Raw genomic sequence first — 22,538 nt, forward strand, 5'->3', positions numbered from 1 at the left:
ACCCATGTTCCTGGCCTTGGATGACTCCAATAGGGTTGCAAAGCACGCATTGAAAGTCTTCAGTAACTTTAACATCTAGTAACAATCTGTCTCTGAGGTTGTTTTCCATTACCAGCTACAACCAAGTTAGTCTTTTTGGTAGTATCAACTTCCCTGCATAACCTGTTCTGGGTCTGCAATTCATGGCTCTACTGGCCATTTAATTTCAGCTTTTTCTTCAGACTGAGTCTTGGAGAAAAATCCAGCCAGCACTTCTGGTGCCTTTACAAGCTGATCATGTGTTGAATGGGGTCTCATTTAACCCTTGGAAGACTGTGACATCTGTTCACCTCAGAGGTATTGTTTGTGGACAGGTGCTCAATAAATTTAATTCTTCACATAAGGCATACTTTTCCTTTTCTTTATTTTTTGTTTGAAAGTGTGGTGTTTCTATTCTAATGTATACAGATTGAGTATTGATGTCTTGGTTACATGCTTAAGCTGAAACTGGAATTTGATTCTGTCTAGATCAGATATATAACATATACATTACTCTCCAGGGCCCTCAGTCTTTTTAATCAATGGAAGTTGATAATAGGCCAGAAGAGAAATTCAAGCAAGGCTTCACTGAGGCTTGTGCTACAGCACAAAGTATGAAAACAAGAAACTGATGCCCCATTGATGCTTTGAGAAGAGTGGGCTGGTTCCTTAAGTGGGGTGAGGGTAGGGGAGGATTGGTGGTTTGAGCCACAGGGGTGACTTATGTGGTCTGCCCCCCGTCTTGTAGGTGCCATGTGCCAAGATCGCACAGTTCCCTGCTTTGCTCCCAGCAGCTCAGAAATGCCAGTTGGCTTGTGATGTTTTTGTATCTTATTGTTCGTGATTGCCTTTGCATGTGTGCAGGTGTGTTTAGTCTCTTAGGATTTCTTTGTATTTTGTTGCTCAGGGAGATGTTTGTCCAGATGCAAGCACTCCAATAGAGGGTCCCAGGTCCCAGCCTGTCTCATCACCTTTTGCTTGTTGCTGTGTCAGCTTAGACTGTGTAAGGCTGTAGCCATGCAGTCAGTGGTTGGATGGTTTGAACAGCCATGCAGTCTGTTCCTTCCTTTAGCTGATGCCCTCGATGGGCTGACTGTGCAAGGCTAGGTCTTAGCTGGAGTTGGGACTGTAAAAGCACATGAATGATGTAGTGTCTCCCCTCTGTGTGACTTAGTATTCCTCAGGGGATTCAGAGGTAGGGAGGGCAGTGCCAGCTGGGGATGTGCTGAGCTGGTTTCAGTAGGGTTAGTATTTGAGATGGACCAGAAGGGTGGGTGGGGTCAGTACTCAGGGTGTCCAGGCAGAGGTCACCTGGGGAGCGTGGACTTAGGTGCAGGTGAGCCACTGGGGTGGCGGGCGGGGGGGGGGGTGGGGTGTTAAGCTTGTGGACACTCTCTGAGGGGCTGTAAGGAGATCAGGAGGGAGTGTCTTGGGGTGGGGTCAGTGATGTTGGGGAGGACTGGGGAAGGAACCAGCAAAAGAAAAGTTGCATTATTGAAATAACTAATAGTGAGTGAGATTCTGAAATTATGTTGTTTCAAGAGGAAAAGAGAGTTGGGAGAGGGATGAATTGTGTCAGAACAGGCGATGGTGGTGGGGAGAGAGAACTCAGGCTGTGGTGGTTGAAAGCCTGCAAACATGTCCTCAGACCACTCTCCTGTCCATCCTGCCTCCTGGTGGACACAGGCTTCGGGCGGGTAGGAGTCACTGTGCTCAGTGCTAGGTTCTCAGTGAGCTAGGATGAGTGGAGGAAGGAATGAATGAAAGCATCTTCCACCAGCTGATATTTGACAGAAATGCAAGGATCCTGTCTTTCTTTTCCTGCACAAGGGTTTTCACATTCAGTTTTGACCAGTTCTTCTTTTTAAGTAGAAGTTTGCAATCACATTTATGACTCTGAGGCACGATAGATGGGGTGTCAAGATGTTTAAGGTAGTAGATTACTATTTATGTGTCATTTTCTTTCTCAAACATCCTCACATGCTTGTTTCAGTTTTTTCCCCATATGGGTTAGGATTTGGTTTACCTGTGGGTCCCAGAGGTACCCATGCTAAAGCTGCTTACAGAGGTCATTTGTTTTTCTCTCATGCAAGAATCCTTGTGAGGCTCTGTATGGGTTTCCTGGGGCTGCGGATACAAAGTACCACAAAACATGTGGCTTAAAACCACAGGAATGTTTTGTTTCCCAGTCCTGGAGGCTAGAAGTCTGAAATCAAGTTATCAGCAGAGTCAGGATCCCTCTGAATCAGATAAGGAGCATCCTTTCTTGCCTCTGCTAGCTCTGAGTGGTTGCAGGCAAACCTTGGTGTTCCTTGGCTTGAAAGCCATCACCCCAGCCTCTGTCTCCATCATCAGGTAGCTGTTTTTTTGTGTGTCTGTCTGTCTCTGCATTTCTCATAAGGACTCCAGTCATATTGGATTCAGGGCCCACCCTACTCCACTGTGATCTCACTTTAATTGATTACATTTCCAACAACTAAATTTCCAAATAAAGTCACATTTTGAGCTAACTGGAGTTAGGATGTATCTTTTATGTGGTGATACAACTCTCCCCATAACAAGTCCCATGGTTAGTGTGAACCTCCGTGATGTTGGGACCCAGACTCTTTCTCTCTTATGTTACTCCACTGCATGTGACCTTGACCCTGCTGGCAGCCCCCAAGGCCCAGGCTGGGATGGAGGAAGGTCCTGGTTGCTGTCACTCTCCACAGCCCTGGATTTAGTCACGTGGCTGTTCCTGTCTGCTCGGGAGCCTCGAGACAGAGGGAGGGCCTCCTTCCAGGCTGCCACAAGCAGCTAAAATCCAGGGTTTGTTACCTCAGAAGAACAAGAGCAGATTTCAAGGACAGCCAGCAGTCTCTGCCTCTTGTTCACAGTTTTGGGGACCTTGGGGAGTGGGAGTGGTCTAAGTTGTATGTTCAACTTCTCTATTGCTCTAGCTTTTCTCATTGAATTATATCTAGTATTTGCAAGGCAAGAGGGAGTTTTCTTGTATGTGTTTGTCAGCTTTGTAGCAATTTATAAGACTTTGTTTTATTCAGCTACTTTGCATCAGTTAGTTGCAAAGTGGTGTAGAAGATAACAAAAAGTGAGAGGTGCAGCCATTCCTGCTGTGGAGGAAAGAGGGCATTGACTAAGGAGAGGAAGTGATTGTGAAAAGGGCTTATAAAATATTTTTTAAGAGATAGAAATTTAACACTGTTTTCTTTTTAGAATGATGCCTTAGTAATAGTTAATGACAAGTGGTGATATGGATATGATACACACAAGGAGAAAAGCGTTGTGTACAGAGTTTGCACTCAGGTTTTCTGTCATTGGTTTTGTGTTCCTAGCGTGTACTGTGCCACCTGCTTCCTGACGGCCTGGGGAGGGCCTTCCTCTCTGTGTTCCTAGCAGTGTTGCATGGTGCTTGGCACATGGTGGGATTCAGTTAGTATTTATGAAATAATTTCCTACCAGCTCACCTGTTTATTGTTGGTAACACAAAAGTAAAACAATAAAAATGTCCAGGTTCTAAATGTATTGGAGTTTGAAGCCATATTTTCTTCTTAGAGAGGAACCAGTACACTTGTTGAGAAAGTAACAAAGATAGCCTCATGGCCAGGAATTCTTATTTATTTATTTTATACACACACACAAACACACAGACACACACACATACGTACTCTATATATGTGTGTATATGCTATGTTATATATATATATATATATGCTATACTCTATTATATACTTAGTTGTACATATAATAATGATATATTACATACTATATACTATTTAATATTTCTCATGTGAACCAAGACCTAATAAAATACAGTTGTAAAATGATAGGTAGGTATAAATGATAGGTATAAAACTTTTTATTGCCAATTCCAGAGAAGCAGTTGTTTTGTTTGTGCTTTGTTCTTGCAGTATAAACAATCTATGTTTTGCTTTTTTTCTGTAGAACTTTTTGTTACTTGATGCGATAACACAGTGCTACCCTCTGCTGCCATCAGATGGTAAAATGATCGTGGATGTGCAAGCTTTTACAGCTTCTTGGGAAAAAGTAAGAAACTTTGCTTTCCAAAATTATGACTGCTAAAAGATAACTGTGACATAGATTTATTGGAGAATTTTGAGATTTTACATATACTGTAAAATGTGACTTGCTCATTTACTTAGAATATATTATAAAAATTCTCAGAATCAGGGATGAGGTTTGCAATGAATGGAGATTAAGTGTAAAATCAGCCTGAGGCATTTGACATGTTACTCTTTTTCTCATTTTCAAGAGAGCTTTCAGTGTATTAGCACATGTTGAACTTAAAGTATATAAATTCTTCTTTTAATTTTTAGTTTATTTTTCATCATGTTTTATTACAGAGTATTAAATATAATTCCCTGTGCTATACAATAGGATCACCTTAAACAAAAGATATAGAGCACAAATAGCTTTTCTTGAAAACCCAGATCTAATATTTTGAGCTGAAGTGTGAAGTGTCAGTTGCTTCACTTGTCTCTGAGTCTTTGTGACCCCATGGACTGTAGCCCACCAGGCCCCTCTGTCCATGGGGATGGATGCCCACTCCAGCATTTCTGTTGTTGTTGTTGTTCAGTCACTCAGTCATGTCCAAATCTGTGTGACTCCATAAACTGCAGCATGCCAGACTCCCTTGTGCATCACCAGCTCCAGGAGCTTGCTCAAACTCATGTCCATCGAGTCAGTGATGCCATCCAACCATCTCATCTTCTGTTGTCCCCTTCTTCTCCTGCCTTCAGTCTTTCCCAGCATCAGGGTCTTTTCTAATGAGTCTACTCTTGCATCAGGTGGCCGAAGTATTAGAGTTTCAGCTTCAGCATCAGTCCTTCCAATGAATATGCAAGATTGATTTCCTTTAGGATTGACTTGTTTGATCTCCTTGCTGTTCAAGGGACTCTCAAGAGTCTTCTCTAACACCACAGTTCAAAAGCATCAATTCTTCAGTGCTCAGCCTTCTTTATGGTGAAAACTGTCACATCCATACATGACTATGGAAAAACCATAGCTTTGACTAGATGGGCCTTTATCAGCAAAGTAATGTCTTTGCTTTTTAATACACAGTCTAGGTTTGTCATAGCTCTTGTGCCAAGGAGCAAGCATCTTTGAATTTCATGGCTGCAGTCACTGTCTGAAGTGATTTTGGAGCACAAGAAAATAAAATCTGTCACTGTTTCCACTTTCTATTTGCCATGAAGTGATGGGACCAGATGCCATGATCTTAGTTGTTCAAATGTTGAGTTTTAAGCCAACATTCACTCTTTTTCACTCTCCTCTTTCACCTTCATCAAGAGGCTCTTTAGTTCCTCTTCATTCTCTGCCATTAAGTGGCATCATCTGCATGTTTGAGATTATTGATATTCTATCAGAATTCTAGATTCCATTTTGTGATCATCTAGCCATTTTGCATCATGTAATCTGTATAAAAGTTAAACAAGTAGGGTGACCATATACAGCTTTGACGTACTCCTTTCCTGATTTTGAACCAGTCTGTTGTTGCATGTCCAGTTCTAACTGTTGCTTCTTGACCTGCATTCAGGTTTCTCAGGAGGCAAGTAAGGTGGTCTGGTATTCCCATCTCTAGAAGAATTTTCCACAGTTTGTTGTGATCCACACAGTCAAAGGCTTTAGTCAATGAAGCAGAAGTAGATGTTTTTCTGGAATTACCTTGCTTTTCTGTGATCCAACAGATGTCGGCAATTTGATCTCTGGTTCCTCTGCCTTTTCTAATTCCAGCTTATACATCTGAAAGTTCTCAGTTTACATACTGCTGAAGCCTAGCTTGAAGAATTTTGAGCAATACTTTGCTAGCACATGAAATGAGTGCAATTGTGTGGTAGTTGGAAAAAAGAAGGAAACTTCCTAAAGTGAGCTAAAGCTACCTCAAATCCCCAAAGAGATAAAATTTGATGAAGAGGTCTCCAGGACACAATATCTTAAAATAGGAAAGAGAAAAATGTGGGTTATATTTTGCATATCAATTATGTTGATTATTGTTATATTTTCCACTTTCTAAAAAAAATTGTGTTACTTTATTAAAATGGGTAAATTAAATTAAAAACTTTAATTTGTAGGCATCAGAGACCCCAACCCTACAAGGACTTTCCTTTACTGTCAGACCTGGTGAACTGTTAGCTGTGGTTGGACCTGTGGGAGCAGGAAAGGTAAGTTAATGATGTCTTTTGTCAGCTTGATGCAACACCACAGCTCCTGTTAAATTCTCAGAATTGAGCCCAGATCTGTGTGTGACTCAGTTTGAATTGAGTGTATCTAGAACAGTGTCTCTCTAGGTGTGTTCATGGAACATTCATTTTACAATAATGTTTCATGGTGAAATAAATCAGGATAAACACACACTATCTTTTTGTTCTTGGTGCTTCCCGTTTCCCAGTTAGGAACTGCCTGTGTGGAATTTGGATGTCTCAGTGAAGGAAAGTATTTATGTGACAGCTGTTCTGGATTAAATTAAATTAAATCAGACTTAAATTGAAGAAAGTGGGGGAAACCAATAGACCATTCAGGTATGACCTAAATCAAATCTCTTATGGAAGTGGAAATGAGAAATAGATTTAAGGGACTAGATCTGACAGACAGAGTGCCTGATGAACTATGGATGGAGGTTCGTGACTTTGTACAGGAGACAGGGATCAAGACCATCCCCAAGAAAAAGAAATGCAAAAAGGCAAAATGGCTGTCTGAGGAGGGCTTACAAATAGCTGTGAAAAGAAGAGAAGCAAAAAGCAAAGGAGAAAAGGAAAGATATACCCATTTGAATGCAGAGTTCCAAAGAATAGCAAGGAGAGATAAGAAAGCCTTCCTCAGCAATCAATGCAAACAAATAGAGGAAAACAATAGAATGGGAAAGAATAGAGATCTCTTCAAGAAAATTAGAGATACCAAGGGAACATTTCATTCAAAGATGGGCACAATAAAGGACAGAAATGGTAGGGATCTAACAGAAGCAGAAGATATTAAGAAGAGATGGCAAGAATACACAGAAGAACTGTACAAAAAAGATCTTCATGATCCAGATAATCATGATGGTGTGATCACTCACCTAGAGCCAGACATCCTGGAATGTGAAGTCAAGTGGGCCTTAGGAAGCATTATTACAAACAAAGCTAGTGACGGTTTTGGAATTCCAGTTGAGCTCTTTCAAATCCTAAAAGATGATGCTGTGAAAGTGCTGCACTCAATATGTCAGCAAATTTGGAAAACTCAGCAGTGGCCACAGGACTGGAAAAGGTCAGTTTTCATTCCAATCCCAAAGAAAGGCAATGCCAAAGAATGCTCAAACTACCACACAATTGCACTCATCTCACACGCTAGTAAAGTAATGCTCAAAATTCTCCAAGCCAGGCTTCAGCAATACATGAACTGTGAACTTCCAGATGTTCAAGCTGGTTTTAGAAAAGGCAGAGGAAACAGAGATCAAATTGCCAACATCTGCTGGATCATCGAAAAAGCAAGAGAGTTCCAGAAAAATATCTACTTCTGCTTTATTGACTATGCCAAAGCCTTTGACTGTGTGGATCACAATAAACTGTGGAAAATTCTGAAAGAGATGGGAATACCAGACCACCTGACATGCCTCCTGAGAAACCTGTATCCAGGTCAGGAAGCAACAGTTAGAACTGGACATGGAACAACAGACTGGTTCCAAATCAGAAAAGGAGTACTTCAAGGCTGTATATTGTCACCCTGCTTATTTAACTTCTATGCAGAGTACATCATGAGAAATGTTGGGCTGGAAGAAGCACAAGCTGGAATCAAGATTGCTGGCAGAAATATCAATAACCTCAGATATGCAGATGACACCACCCTTATGGCAGAAAGTGAAGAAGAACTAAAGAGCCTCTTGATGAAAGTGAAAGAAGAAAGTGAAAATTTGGCTTAAAACTCAACATTCAGAAAACTAAGATCATGGCATCCAGTCCTATCACTTCATGGGAAATAGATGGGGAAACAGTGGAAACAGTGGCTGACTTTATTTTTTGGGGCTCCAAAATCACTGCAGATAGTGATTGCAGCCATGAAATTAAAAGATGCTTACTCCTTGGTAAGAAAATTATGACCAACCTAGACAGCAGATTAAAAAGCAGAGACATTACTTTGTCAACAAAAGTCCATCTAGTCAAGGCTATGGTTTTTCCAGTGGTCATGTATGGATGTGAGAGTTGGACTATAAAGAAAGCTGAGCGCCAAAGAATTGATGCTTTTGAACTGTGGTGTTGGAGAAGACTCTTGAGAGTCCCTTGGACTGCAAGGAGGTCCAACCAGTCCATCCTAAAGGAGATCAGTCCTGGGTGTTCATTGGAAGGACTGATGTTGAAGCTGAAACTCCAATACTTTGGCCACCTGATGGGAAGAGCTGACTCATTTGAAAAGACCCTGATGCTGGGAAAGATTGAAGGCAGGAGGAGAAGGGGATGACAGAGGATGAGATGGTTGGATGGCATCACTGACTCAATGGACATCAGTTTGGGTAAACTCTGGGAGTTGGTGATGGACAGGCAGGCCTGATGTGCTGTGGTTCATGGGGTTACAAAGAGTCAGACATGACTGAGCAACTGAACTGATACTGTTCAGGATAGACAGAGACAATGGGGACTTCTTTTCATCTTAGTGGCCCTTCCAGGATATCTGGAGATCATAAAGGCTCTTCCTGGAAGCTTTGAGCATTTCCTCCTATGACTTGACATGATCCCATCAGTGCATGTGTAGTGAATGTGCAGCCATGTGCTGGAGATAAAGGTACAGAAGTGAGCAAGACCCTGACTCTCTGCCTTTCAGAGGCAATCAGGTTGTGGGGTGAGACAGATATGCAGTCATATTATTTCAGCCCAGTGTCATGAGCACTCTGATGGTGTGGATACACACACGCCACATCTGTGTGATGTTGAAGATTGAAAGAAAAGGTGCACATACACTTGGTCTGAAACAACAAAATACAGAAACCTAATGTGGGATGTGGGCTTCCCTGGTGGCTCAGTGGTAAAATAATCCCCTGCTAATGCAGGAGACACAGGTTCGGTCCCTGGTCTGGGAAGTTCCCACCTCCCAGTTGTGGAGCAACTAATCCCATGCACCACAACTGTTGGGCCTCTGCTCTGGGGCCTGGAGGTGCAACAACTGAGCCCACGGGCCACAACTGCTGAAGCCTGCCTGCTAGAGCCTCAACAAGAAAACCCCCATGCACTGCAATGATGACCCAGTGCAAGCAAAAATAAATAAAATTAGAATTGTGGTATGGCAGAAACTGACACAACATTGTAAAAAAATAAATGAAAAAGATAAAAGAACTAAAAATAAATAAAATTATTTTTTAAAATGTGGGATGTGTACATGAAAGGGTGCTGATTTCCTCTGTCATGGACTTTTGCTCTGCAGACACAACTTACTTGAGAGTTCTTTCAGTTGGCTATATTCTTCACACATAGCTTTTTAAGAACAAGTGTTTGTCAAGTAAAGGATACCAGATGCAGGAACAATTGCACTGAACATCAGATATATCAAATACACATCCTGCTGGGCTCTGCTAGAGAAGGATGTTGCTGCTGCTGCTACTGCTGCTAAGTTGCTTCAGTCGTGTCCAAATCTGTGCGACCTCATAGACGGCAGCCCACCAGTCTCCCCCTTCCTGGGATTCTCCAGGCAAGAAAACTGGAGTGGGTTGCCATTTCCTTCTCCAATGCATGAAAGTGAAAAGTGAAAGTGAAGTCACTCAGTCATGTCCAACTCTTAGTGACCCCATGGACTGCAGCCTACCAGGCTCCTCCGTCCATGGGGTTTTTCAGGCAAGAGTACTGGAGTGGGTTGCCATTGCCTTCTCTGAGAGAAGGATGTTAAACATTCTCAATTATTCTTTGCTGAGTAGAATTTCACCTGGGGGGATACTCGGGCAGAGTAGATTGTTTATACTATTAATATATTCCTTATCAGTCATTTTCATTGACCATTAGTGTTATTTTCACTTTTTTTTTTGTTTGTTTTGGTCTCAACTGTGAGGGCTGTACTTTATCCTGTTGAAGGAAAGGGTTCTATCATTTATCAAGAGCCAGGGTGGGGTCAGCTGTGCTGTGGGCGTGTTCCATCCTGAGTGCACCCTGTTCACGTGTGTGTTGCCATCTGTTTCAGTCATCACTGCTAAACGCTCTGCTGGGGGAGCTGCCCCCGAGCCAGGGACAGGTCAGCATGCATGGGAGGATCGCATATGTTTCTCAGCAGCCCTGGGTGTTTCCAGGGACTGTAAAGAGTAACATTTTATTTGGGAAGAAATATAAAGAAGACAGATATGAAGAAGTAATAAGGGCTTGTGCTTTGGAAGAGGTGAGTAATGACTTCTGAGTTGCATATACTTGAATTTCATTTTTTTAAATATAAATTTATTTATTTTAATTGGAGGTTAATTACTTTACAATATTGTATTGGTTTTGCCATACATCAACATGAATCCACCACAGGTATTCACGTGTTCCCCATCCCGAACCCCCCTCCCACCTCCCTCCCCATACCATCCCTCTGGGTCATCTCAGTGCACCAGCCCCAAGCAACCAGTATCATGCATCAAACCTGGACTGGCGATTCATTTCATATATGATATTATACATGTTTCAATGCCATTCTCCCAAATCATCCCACCCTCTCCCTCTCCCACAGAGTCCAAAAGACTGTTCTATACATCTGTGTCTCTTTTGCTGTCTTGCATACAGGGTTATTGTTACCATCTTTCTAAATTCCATATATATGTTAATATACTGTATTGGTGTTTTTCTTTCTGGCTTACTTCACTCTGTATAATAGGCTCCAGTTTCATCCACCTCATTAGAACTGATTCAAATGTATTCTTTTTAATGGCTGAGTAATACTCCATTGTGTATATGTACCACAGCTTTCTTATCCATTCATCTGCTGATGGACATCTAGGTTGCTTCCATGTCCTGGCTATTATAAACAGTGCTGCAATGAACATTGGGGTACACGTGTCTCTTTCAATTCTGGTTTCCTTGGTGTGTATGCCCAGCAGTGGGATTGCTGGGTCATAAGGCAGTTCTATTTCCAGTTTTTTAAGGAATCTCCACAGTGTTCTCCATAGTGGCTGTACTAGTTTGCATTCCCACCAACAGTGTAAGAGGGTCCCTATGATAGTGGTTTACACTACAAGGTTTGTTAAAAGTTCTTTTTAAAAAATAGATTTTTGAATGTTGCTTAACATTTAAGTTGGTCTTCTGGATAAATCAGCTGCTGCTGCTGCTGCTGCTGCTAAGTCACTTCAGTCGTGTCCGACTCTGTGCGACCCCATGGACTGCAGCCTACCAGGCTTCTCCGTCCATGGGATTCTCCAGGCAAGAACACTGGAGTGGGTTGCCATTTCCTTCTCCAATGCATGAAAGTGGAAAGTGAAAGTGAAGTCGCTCAGTCGTGTCTGACTCTTAGCGACCCCATGGACTTCAGCCTACCAGGCTCCTCCATCCACGGGATTTTCCAGGCAACAGTACTGTATTTAAGCATATGTATTTACATATGCTGTCATTTTAATTCTTATAGGTTAGTAACACAGAATACATTATCTGGAGGGGGGATTGTTTCATTCTGTGAAGTTTTCATTCACTTTCAACATTTTTTAATGGAAAGTTATAAATATTTACAAAAAAAGAGAGCATGGTATAATGAACCCTCATGTACCCACCCCAGCTTCAGCCAGAATCAGCTGGTGGCCAGTCTTGCTGCATCTCTACCCCTGCCAGCCCCACCCCAACCCCAGAGTATTGTGGAGCCGATCCTAGACCTCAGATCAGTTCATCTGTAAACATTTCATTATTTTTCTCTAAAAGATAGGAAAGCTTTGGGGAAAAAATCACTACTTTATTTCATCTGAAAAATACCTCAAATTCCTGAATATCACCCACCTGCTAGTCTGTGTTTACCTGCTGCTGACCATCTCACTGAGAAATCTTCACCATTGTTGGAACCCACACAAGGTCTGCCCCCTGCACTTGGCTGATGCCTCCTTGGTCCCGTTTAGTCTGTGAGGTTCTCTCACCACTTCATTTTTGACTTGTAATTTATTATTTAAGAAAACCGGAATGGTTTAAAATTTCTTTTTAATACTGCATCATTTCACTGAGGGAGATTGTTTTCAGAAATGGCATTGAGTTTCACAGAGAATGGTAAGATGAAAGGTTTAACTGTATTTTGGGAATTAAATAAGATTAGTGAGTAAACGATGAGACCTAAACTTAAGTGATAGGAGAATACAATTGACAAAAAGCAAGGAAAAAGAGTAAATAATGTTAAATACTATGTTACTCTCTTGGGTTGTAAAAAACCAGTGAATAATATCATTAAAGGTCTCCCCCTGGGGTCTCTTCAGTGCAGTCTGGACATCTGACTGTTCTTTTGTACTGTGAGGAAAAGACAGGGACAGATTTTCAAAGGTGTGGTATTGAAGGCTCCAGACCTGCTTTGTGAGGAAATCGTGATTCTCCTGGAACAAGGGCTTGAACATCATAGGTTGCATCAGGTGTGTGTGTTCATGCTAAATCACTTCTGTTGTGTCCAGCTCTGTGGCCCTATGAACTGTAGCCTGCCAGACTCCTCTGTCCATGGGATTCTCCAGGCAAGAATACTGGAGTGGGTTGCCATTTCCTCCCCAGGGGATCATCCCAACCCAGGGATCAAACCTGAGTCTCTGTCTCCTGCATTGGTGGGTGGGTTCTTTACCACCAGCGCCACCTAGGAAGCCCTGCATCAGGTGAGCAGCATTTCACAATGATGTGGACACACAGAATTGCTTGTTTAATGGGCTCGCTTTTCTTTACTCCAGGTTCTTGTTCATGGGTGACTGTACATTTGCAGAAATGATGTCAGGTTAGCAGGAATAAGCTAGATTTTTATTAAATGGTCTAGATACTATATATGGAGAAGGCAATGGCAACCCACTCCAGTACTCTTGCCTGGAAAATCCCATGGACGGAGGAGCCTGGTGGGCTGCAATCCATGGGGTTGCTACGGGTTGGGCATGACTGAGTGACTTCACTTTCACTTTTCACTTTCATGCATTGGAGAAGGAAATGGCAATCCAGTGTTCTTGCCTGGAGAATCCCAGGGACGGGGGAGACTGATGGGCTGCCATCTATGGGGTCGCACAGAGTCAGACACGACTGAAGGGACTTAGAAGCAGATACCATATAAGAAGGGAAAGCAAATGCAGAACAGTGAGAACAGTAGCTCCCATTAATTCAGAGTCTACATGCAAATCATTTTTCTGCCTTTCACACATGTGCATGCACACACCTAAAAAGGTTTATGAGTTATTCATTCTTTATGAGTATCTTCAATATTCCCATCTTCATTTTACAGTTAGTAAAACTGAGACCGGGACAGATGAGACACCTCATCTCTACATTTGTAGCTCAAGTTCAGATCCTGGGGACCAATGCTTTGCTGCAGGCTCGTGGGGTGACTGGACCACTAATGTGGGCAGTGTTCTGGGGCTTCACCCAGTGGGGCATGTGTGCAGCACAGACTGGGATGCACAGCAGTTCTTCTGTACATGATTTGACGTCTATAAACATGGACTGCTCTCACGTTCTGCTGCATAGTTGGGACATGGAGTTGGGGTCCCTTGTGCCCATTCCCTCCTTGGCAGGAAGGGAGGCCCAGTGTGGAGAAGTAGCGGAGAGGAGAGTTCTGGCCCCGGGTTCATCACTTGCCTGCTGTCACTCTGGACATGTCCTATTACCTGCCTGGACCTCTGACATTTCTGCAGTAAAATGAGGACATTGGGTCAGAGGGTTTAGTTGCTGCTCTGGAATGTCATCTATGACTCTGATTAACAAGAGGTTAGCAAGGTCTTTATGACACCTGGGAATTAGTAAGTTATGAGAGCATCTGCTTATCTCCTTTTGGATTCCAGGTCTCAGTGGATGGACTTAAGGCAGGCACAGGAAATACTGGCGTCCTGCAGACACAGAGACAACATAGACAGTGTGGTAGAAAAGGCTTGGCCTTTGGAGAGAAACAGTCCGGGGTAGTGACTCCAGGTGTTTGTCTCAATTTCCTTTCTTATTAAATGGGGGAGGGGGGATAACTGTATAAATTACAGAAAATGCCTGTGAAATGTAAACAAACCAGGGTTTCAGTAAGTGATGGCCATTGTTGCTATTTCTAACCTTTTTCTCTCCATCCATCTATCCATGCATATAAATACAATAAAGATTTCTCCTTACTCTCACCTCCCCAAATCCTGGAGGAAAAGCCATAAAAAAGCAACATCTATTTATTTATTAAACTGTTACTTAATTGGAGGATTATTACAATATTGTGATGATTTTTACCATACATCAACATGAATTTGCCATGGGTATACATATCTCCCCATCCTGAACCCACCTCCCACCTCTCTACCCACCCTATCCCTCTGGGTTGTCCCAGAGTACTGACTTTGGGTGCCCTACTTCATGCATCAAACTTGCACTGGTCATCTATTTTACATATGTTAATGTATATGTTTCAAGCTATTCTCTCAAATCATCCCACTTTCACCTTCTTCCACTGAGTCCAAAAGTCTGTTCTTTACATCAGTCACCTTTGCTGCCTTGCATGTAAGATCGTCATTACCGTCTTTCTAAAAGCAACATTTTTTATATAACATATGTTAAAAACAACTAGATGTATTATACTAGATCTTATTGAAGTAATCGTTTAAGTTCATTGAGCTGAAACTTTTCTGTAACAAAATAGTGAGACATGAAGTAATCACACTGGCAGTATCAATTCAGGTTGATGACATCAACTCCATGGTCTAGGAGTCAGAAGGTTCAGGAATTGAGTCCCAGTTTCTCTGTTGATCAGGTGTGTGGGTTTGACTGTTTGATCCTTACAAGACTGTTACTTCATCTGTAAAATGGAGATAATAAGACTATCAACCTCATGAGGTTGTTTTGGGGATGAAATGTGGTTGTGATTTTAAAGCACCTGCTTGCTAAGGACATAACAAGCACTCAGTAAGTATTAGAATAGTTTTGAAGATATATTAGTTTTTAACTATAAGCTCAGTCAGTTTCTGGTAAAATTACATCCATAAAATGTGACATGTAAGAAAGAAGGTATTTGAGTATTAACTTCCATTGTTTGAGTTGGTATTTCTGTAGGTGCTCTGCTGCTGCTGCTGCTAAGTCACTTCAGTCGTGTCCGACTCTGTGTGACCCCATGGATGGCAGCCCACCAGGCTCCCCCATCCCTGGGATTCTCCAGGCAAGAACACTGGAGTGGGTTGCCATTTCCTTCTCCAATGCATGAAAGTGAAAAGTGAAAGTGAAGTTGCTCAGTCATGTCTGACTCTTAGTGACCCCATGGACTGCAGCCTACCAGGCTTCCCCGTCCATGAGATTTTCCAGTCAAGAGTACTGGAGTGCTCTACACACAGTATATTATATAAATCAACAATAATATTCTGTTACCATAATATAAGCAATATTGTGTGCAACATTTGTCTCCATGTTATCTTTAAGGCTTTTGAAAATGTTTAGTGAACACATATTTAAAGGTATCAAATTGATAAATTCTAGTTTAATATTTTTCCACATAGATCACTTACTTGGCCATAGGATAGTAAGTTTATTGACACTTACATGTCTAAGTGTAGAGGCCTTCAAGTCTTGAATTACTTAAGTTTTGTCTTCATTTCAAACATATCTTCAGTCACCACCTGGGCAGCATGATGTGAAAGAGCAGAAGACTCTGAACTGACATGAACTCATTCAAATTCCAGCTCTTCTGTTTAAAAGCTGACCTCCCTCAGACCAGTGATGTGGTCAGAGTTTCTCAGTTTCTTCATCTGTGAAATGGGGCCAACACTTACTGTGAAGCTTGCTGTGAGGATTAGAGATAATCAGCATCAGGTTCCAGAACAGAGCTTGGTACACAGATCTTACCCCCCAAGAGCTGTGAGAAGCCATGTGCATGTGTACAAATGATGGAGCAGAATAAGACGGGTCCTTCACGAGAAATGAGAGATGTAAACAGAACCCAGCAGGAAGAGAGACGAGTCCAGGATGGTTCCATGGGAGAGTGTGCTTGGGATGAGCCTGGAAAGATGGGCAGGATGCTGACAGGCCGTGAGAGGAGGGGCAATTCCACAAGGAAGAAAAGCTGTGAAGGAAGGAGGGCTCCTGCTGCTTGACTCTTATGTCCAGCCCTCCTCTGCAAGGGCCTCATGTCCAGCCCACGTTAACCATTTCAGCAGTCTGCTCCATGGTGCTTCTACTGTAAGTCTCCACCATCGCTGAAGGGCCCTTGATGTGCTTCTGGACAGATGGCATCAAACCAGCATCACCATTTCCTAGTTTGCCTCTAGTGTGTGTGTCTGCTGTTCAGTGAGAATTGGTTAAATTTTGGGGCTTCCCTGGTGGCTCAGACAGTAAAGAATCTGTCTGCAATGCAGGAAGACCTAGGTTCACTCCCTGGGTTGGAAAGATCCCCTGAAGAAGAAAATGGGAACCCACTCCAGTATTCTTGCCTGGAGAATTCCATGGACAGAGGAGCCTGGTAGGCTATAGTCCATGGGATCACATAATTGGACTCGACTGACTAGCACTTACTTACTTACTTAACTTAGAGGTAACAAATATGAATAAGAACACTTTCCTGTCAGTGGAAGGAACTATAATATATGCCCAACTAAGGCTTTTCCCCTTTGATCTAATCAGAATGTGGCAGCTGAGAAATCAACTGTACTTGCTTTTACTTCAAATCCTCCAAAATGTTTTTCCCCTTGGTGGCTTGTTCATATATAATTTGCAGAGTCAACAACACACTCAAAGTGTTACTACCAGACTCAGAGATAGTTTCTCATGTCCTGGAAAGAGAGGCTGTGAGTGCTTTTTTTCTAGAATGTGGTTGCTGCTGCTGCTAAGTCGCGTCAGTCGTGTCCGACTCTGTGCGACCCCACAGACGGCAGCACACCAGGCTCCGCCGTCCCTGGGATTCTTCAGGCAAGAACACTGGAGTGGGTTGCCATTTCCTTCTCTAATGCATGAAAGGGAAAAGTGAAAGTTTCAGTCAGTCCCCATGGATGTAGCCCACCAGGCTCCTCCATCCATGGGATTTTCCAAAGTACTACAGTGGGGTGCCATTTGTAGATTGCTGTATTACAATGTGGTGCTTTTTAAAGAAGAAAACCATTTGAACGACATGAAATCAAAGCAGAAAAACTAAGCAGAACAGTTTGTAAGGACTGTGAACAGTGAAAGAGAGGCCAAGTAATTCTGTGTGTGTGCTTGAGGCTGAGAACTTAACACAAAGCTCATTTTTTTTTTTCAATGAAAACACAAAGCAAGAGATGGTATTAATTTCTGAGCTCAAGAAAGAAAGAATGTGAGGTAATTATAAATTATCACATCAGAACATTTGTTGCCTTTCATCAGATGCCCCTCTATTAAGATTTGAGTGAGTGTGTGTCTGTGTTTTTGTGGTTGTCAGGGAGGGTTACGATGCAGTCTCTTTCTTCCATGGTGGTCATGTGCTTTGTATGTTATGATTCACACTGTAAACAGGGTCCTACTGTTGGCTTGGTGAGAAAATAGGGATCAGTCACCAAGAGCAAGTTATAATCAACTCATGTCATTTTTTCATTTGTGGAGGTGTTCACACACACACTTTGAGATTCTCACAGCATCCTTGAATTCAGTGGCTCTGGTTTCTGCAGCACATTCTATAGAAGAGGAAAATGAGACTTAGGGAGGTCAAAGGACTTGTTTGTCATGGTGGCATCAGTGTGCTACTTGCTTTCTCTCCAAATTTGCTACAGTAGAGACAGAGAAGTGAGGGCTTCACCTGCAGAAAGGTACTGCTGTGCATCCTAGGTTGATGCCTCAGCAGTTTAGTGATAAAAACTCCAAACTCTGTCTATGACAGAATGTGCCAATTGACAATTATAGCAACCTAAGACTTCTAATATAATACCATGTAACTTAAGTCTAAGGCAGAGGAACCAGAGCTCAAATTCCCAACATCTGTTGGATCATAGAAAAAGCAAGAGAATTCCAGAAAAGCATCTACTTCTGCCTCATTGATATGATAAAGCCTTTCACTGTGTGGATCACAACAAAGGGTGGAAAATTCCTAAAAGAGATGGGAATACCAGACCACCTTACCGGCCACCTACAAAACCTGCATGGAGGTCAAGAAGCAACAGCTAGAACTGGACATGGAACAACAGACTGATTCCAAATTGGGAAAGGAATACATCAAAGCTGTATATTGTCACCCTGCTTATTTAACTTACATGCACAGTACACCATGTGAAATGCCAGACTGGATGAAGCACAAGCTGGAATAAAGATTGCTGGGAGAAATATCAATAACCTCAGATATGCAGATGATATCACCCTTATAACAGAAAGCGAAGGGGTACTAAAGAGCCTCTTGATGAAGGTGAAAGAGGAGAATGATAAAGTTGGCTTAAAACTCAACATTCAAAAAACGAATATCATGGCATCTGGTTCCACCACTTCATGGCAATAGATGAGGAAACAATGGAAACAGTGACAGACTTTATTTTCTTGGGCTCCAACATCACTGCAGATGGTGACTGCAGTCATGAAATTAAAAACGTTTGCTCCTTGGAAGAAAAACTATGACAAACCTAGACAGCATATTAAAAGGCAGAACCATTACTTTACTAACAAAGGTCAATATAGTCAAAGGTATGGCTTTTCTAGTAGTCATGTATGGATGTGAGAGTTGGACCATAAAGAAAGCTGAGTGCAGAAGAACAGATGCTTTTGAACTGTGGTGTTGGAGAAGACACTTGAGAGTCCCTTGGACTGCAAGGAGATCAAACCAGTCAATCATAAAGGAAATCAACCCTGTATATTGTTTGAAAGGACTGATGCTGAAGCTCCAGTGCTTTGACCACCTGATGGGAAGAACCAACTCATTTCCTAATGATGATGCTGATGCTGAAAAGCTGACCCTGATGGTGAAAAAGATTGAATACAGGAGGAGAAGGGGATGACAAAGGACAGATGGCTGGATGGTATCCATGATTCAGTGGGCATGAGTTTGAACAAGCTCCAGGAGATGGTAAAGGACAAGGAGGCCTGGAGTGCTCCATTCCTTGGGATCACAAAGAGTCAGTTCAGTTCAGTTGCTCAGTCGTGTCCGACTCTTTGTGACCCCATGAATTGCAGCACGCCAGGCCTCCCTGTCCATCACCAACTCCCGGAGTTCACTCAGACTCATGTCCATAGAGTCAGTGATGCCATCCAGCCATCTCATCCTCTGTCGTCCCCTTCTCCTCCTGCCCCCAATCCCTCCCAGTATCAGAGTGTTTTCCAATGAGTCAACTCTTCGCATCAGGTGGCCAAAGTACTGGAGGTTCAGCTTTAGCATCATTCCTTCCAAAGAACACCCAGGGCTGATCTCCTTAAGAATGGATTCGTTGGATCTCCTTGCAGTCCAAGGGACTCTCAAGAGTCTTCTCCAACACCACAGTTCAAAAGCATAACAAAGAGTCAGACACAATTAAACGAGTGAACAACTACTTAAGCCTGATTTCTATCTTGTCAGTTTGGGAATGTTCTTGTCATCTATTCTTTTTTTTTCCCCATGGTACTCTGGGGAAAATAGGCTGATTTGTCTATTAACTTAGTAAATGATATTCAAATGTAACTTTTGATTGATTCCCAGATCCTCAAGTTACAACTTTATTTCCTTCTTAGTTTTGAGTTTTTCCTGCTTTCACAGACAATCATCTACTTAATCCAGCTGATATGCTGGGTGTCCTTTGAGCACACTTTTTCTTTCCTTTTGATTGTCCTGCCCAGCTTGCTCTTTCTGCTCCCATTTCTTGTACAGACCTTATCTGTCACTCACTTTAAGTATTACTGTGAAGACTAGGGTCAGGTGTTATCCCTTCTTTGAAAGTGGGAAGCTGAGGCAGAGATCAGCAAAATGTCTTTTTAAGAGACACTCATTCCTTTATAAAAACAAGTCCTGTGCCTTCACCTCCTGGGCCACCAGCTCTCACACCTGTGTCTCTAGCACAGACCTTCACACCTGCATGTACAACTGCAACGTGACACCACTGGGAGGTCATCTCAGGTTGTCCATGAGCGAAGTTCCCTAAACCTACATCCACCACCTTCCCTAACTCAGTAAATGGAGACCCTGTCCTTCCCCTTCCTCATCCCAAACACCACAATCTCCTCTGCTCTTACAGCCACACCCATCCTGTCAGCAGGCCTTTGGACTCCACCTTCAACATGTGCCTGGAGTGTGACCCCATCTCTCCATTCCCACTCTGGTCCTGACCACTGTCATCTCTCACCTTGATTATTCTGGTAGCCTCCTCACTTGTATCCACCCTCATCCTTCCCCACTTACTGTCTGTTTTCTGTAAAGCACAGGAGTGATTTCTTAAAACCTCAAACCAGATCTGTCCCCCTCCTCCTCTTACTGGAGTGCCCCCAGGCTCCTCCTGCTCTGTCTCCACCCTCACCCCCTCATTCTCACTCCACTCTCCTGCCTGCTTGTCCTGAACCCCTTGGGCATCTCCCTGTGGCCCCTGCACCCGCCCCTCCCTCTGTGAGGAGCAGCCTCTCCGGGTCTGCCTGAGCTCCCTCCTCCAGATATGCTCACACCCCCTCTGAGCAGAGCCCTCACATCCCAGTGTGAACTCACTTCCCTCCTTCACTCTCCATCCCCCTGAGCCGGCTTCCTTTTCCTTCCTCTCCTCAGTACTTGTGCTCAGGTTAATTTTCCATGTCATCTGTCTTCCATCACGGAAATAAACCCTAGAACCTTTGTTTCTTCACAACTGAGTTCACTGTGCCCAGAGCAATGCCTGTCATACAGTAAGTCCTCAGTAAATATCTGTTAAAATGGTCAAACGCATAGATGCTGTGCAAAACTACAGAATGAAAACAAATAAAATACACTGATAGGTTTTTTTTTTTTTAATATTCAAGGTCACAGTTTAGTTACTCTGACTTATACCCACTGCTCTAGCTTCCCAGGTAGCTTGGTGGGAAAGAATCCACCTGCAAGTGCAGGAGACACAGGAGACACTGATTCGATCCCTGGGTCAGGAAGATCTCCTGGAGGAGGAAACAGCAAACCACTCCAGTGTGTTGCCTGGAGAATCCCATGGACAGAAGAGCCTGACAAGCCCTAGTCCATGGGGTTACAAAGAGTTGAATACGACTTAGCAGCTGAGCATGTATGAACATTAATCAAATTCTTGTATGAGGAACTAATGCTAAAAGTGTAAGATGGTAGTAGAGGACAATTTATATCTTTTTCTTTCCCCCCTTTTCTATCTGTATAGGATTTACAGCTTTTGGAGGAAGGAGATCTAACTGAGATAGGAGAAAGAGGAACCCCGCTGAGTGAGGGACAGAAAGCCCGGGTCAGCCTCGCCAGGTAAATGGGGTTTCAGTTGCCATCCTGCCCCTCGTCCTCCACGGCTCCTAGTGGACATGAGCACGCAGACCCCACTCACTGGGTGGGGCTGTGTGAAGCAGGGTCTTGGTCCTTTCCCTGGGCTTATAGAAGGAACTTGAAGTTGTTAGACACCATTATGATTCAGCAATGAGACCCAGGGAATATGAAGTGTCCTCTCCTGATGTCTCTCTGTTTTCTAGAGCCGTGTATCAGGATGCAGACATCTACCTCCTGGACGATCCGCTCAGCGCAGTGGATGCAGTAGTCAGCAGGCACTTGTTTGAACAGTGAGTTTGCTCCTGTTTTCTATCGTTTCTTCTTTCCAAGAGCCCTGTAGAGATGAAGGAAGAGAGCTCAGAAAGGTCTTTGTGCTCCAGGAGACTCAGCTCCCTCTGCCCTGGTGTCCCTCCCTCCCCTCCCTTCCCTCCACAGAAGATCCATTGTAGAGAAATCTTGCATCATGATGAGGTCAGGACAGGAAAATACAGCAGGTGCTTCCAGTGTGTGGGGGCCAGTGGGGTCTGTGCTTTAGGGAGTGACAGATGGCAGTTTCCTTCCTGCTACTTGCAGTTGATTACCAGACACTCTGGGTGGATCCAGACATCAGGAATAAGATGATGTAGGGTTTTTAAATCAGAGAGTGAGACTCTTATAACCTGGTACTTGGCTGCCAGTTTTTTTCCTCCATCATTTGCTTAAGGCATGTTAGAAGCGAAGTTTTCAGTACTGACATAGGGCTTCCATGGAAAGACCCTGTTGGTTTATGCTTGTTATTCTATCACTTTGGAAATAAAGTCTTTATTAAGTATAGACTTAATAAAGTCTAGAATTTGAGAATCATTTATTCCACATCTGAGTATGATTTCAATTATTTCATGTTATTTCATGGATGCTTACTAGAATTAATACTTAGACACTACAATGTAGTGTCACCTATAATCTGGCTTGAGTCTTGACTCTCATTCCTGTTTCTAAAATGTAGAACTTGTCAGTGGCTCCTGGTTGGCTACACAATGACTAAAGTAGGACAACTCTGATTCTTTTCTGTGTATAAT

The 22,538-nt window shown here is 42.9% G+C and overlaps 1 protein-coding gene across 1 annotated transcript; it reads left to right on the forward strand.

The window, feature by feature from the left end:
* Nucleotides 1-3,939: 3,939 nt before the first annotated feature.
* LOC138987169 (ATP-binding cassette sub-family C member 4-like) lies at nt 3,940-21,799 on the forward strand. Its single transcript, XM_070367058.1, has 5 exons — nt 3,940-4,062; nt 6,108-6,197; nt 10,171-10,362; nt 21,368-21,462; nt 21,684-21,799. Exons 1-5 carry the CDS (start codon nt 4,021-4,023, stop codon nt 21,772-21,774), a joined length of 510 nt encoding a protein of 169 aa, XP_070223159.1. The 5' UTR covers nt 3,940-4,020; the 3' UTR covers nt 21,775-21,799.
* The last annotated feature ends 739 nt before the right edge of the window (nt 21,800-22,538 follow it).

The sequence above is a fragment of the Bos mutus genome, unplaced genomic scaffold (genome assembly GCF_027580195.1).
Source record: "Bos mutus isolate GX-2022 unplaced genomic scaffold, NWIPB_WYAK_1.1 CTG919, whole genome shotgun sequence".
NCBI lineage: Eukaryota > Metazoa > Chordata > Mammalia > Artiodactyla > Bovidae > Bos > Bos mutus.

Bases quoted from the DNA above. Each gene is read 5' to 3' on its own strand.
- LOC138987169 (XM_070367058.1), top strand. From the start codon at position 4,021: ATGATCGTGGATGTGCAAGCTTTTACAGCTTCTTGGGAAAAA. The intron at 6,198-10,170 runs GTAAGTTAATGA...CATCTGTTTCAG, and splicing joins GACCTGTGGGAGCAGGAAAG to TCATCACTGCTAAACGCTCT. The intron at 21,463-21,683 runs GTAAATGGGGTT...TCTGTTTTCTAG, and splicing joins GCCCGGGTCAGCCTCGCCAG to AGCCGTGTATCAGGATGCAG.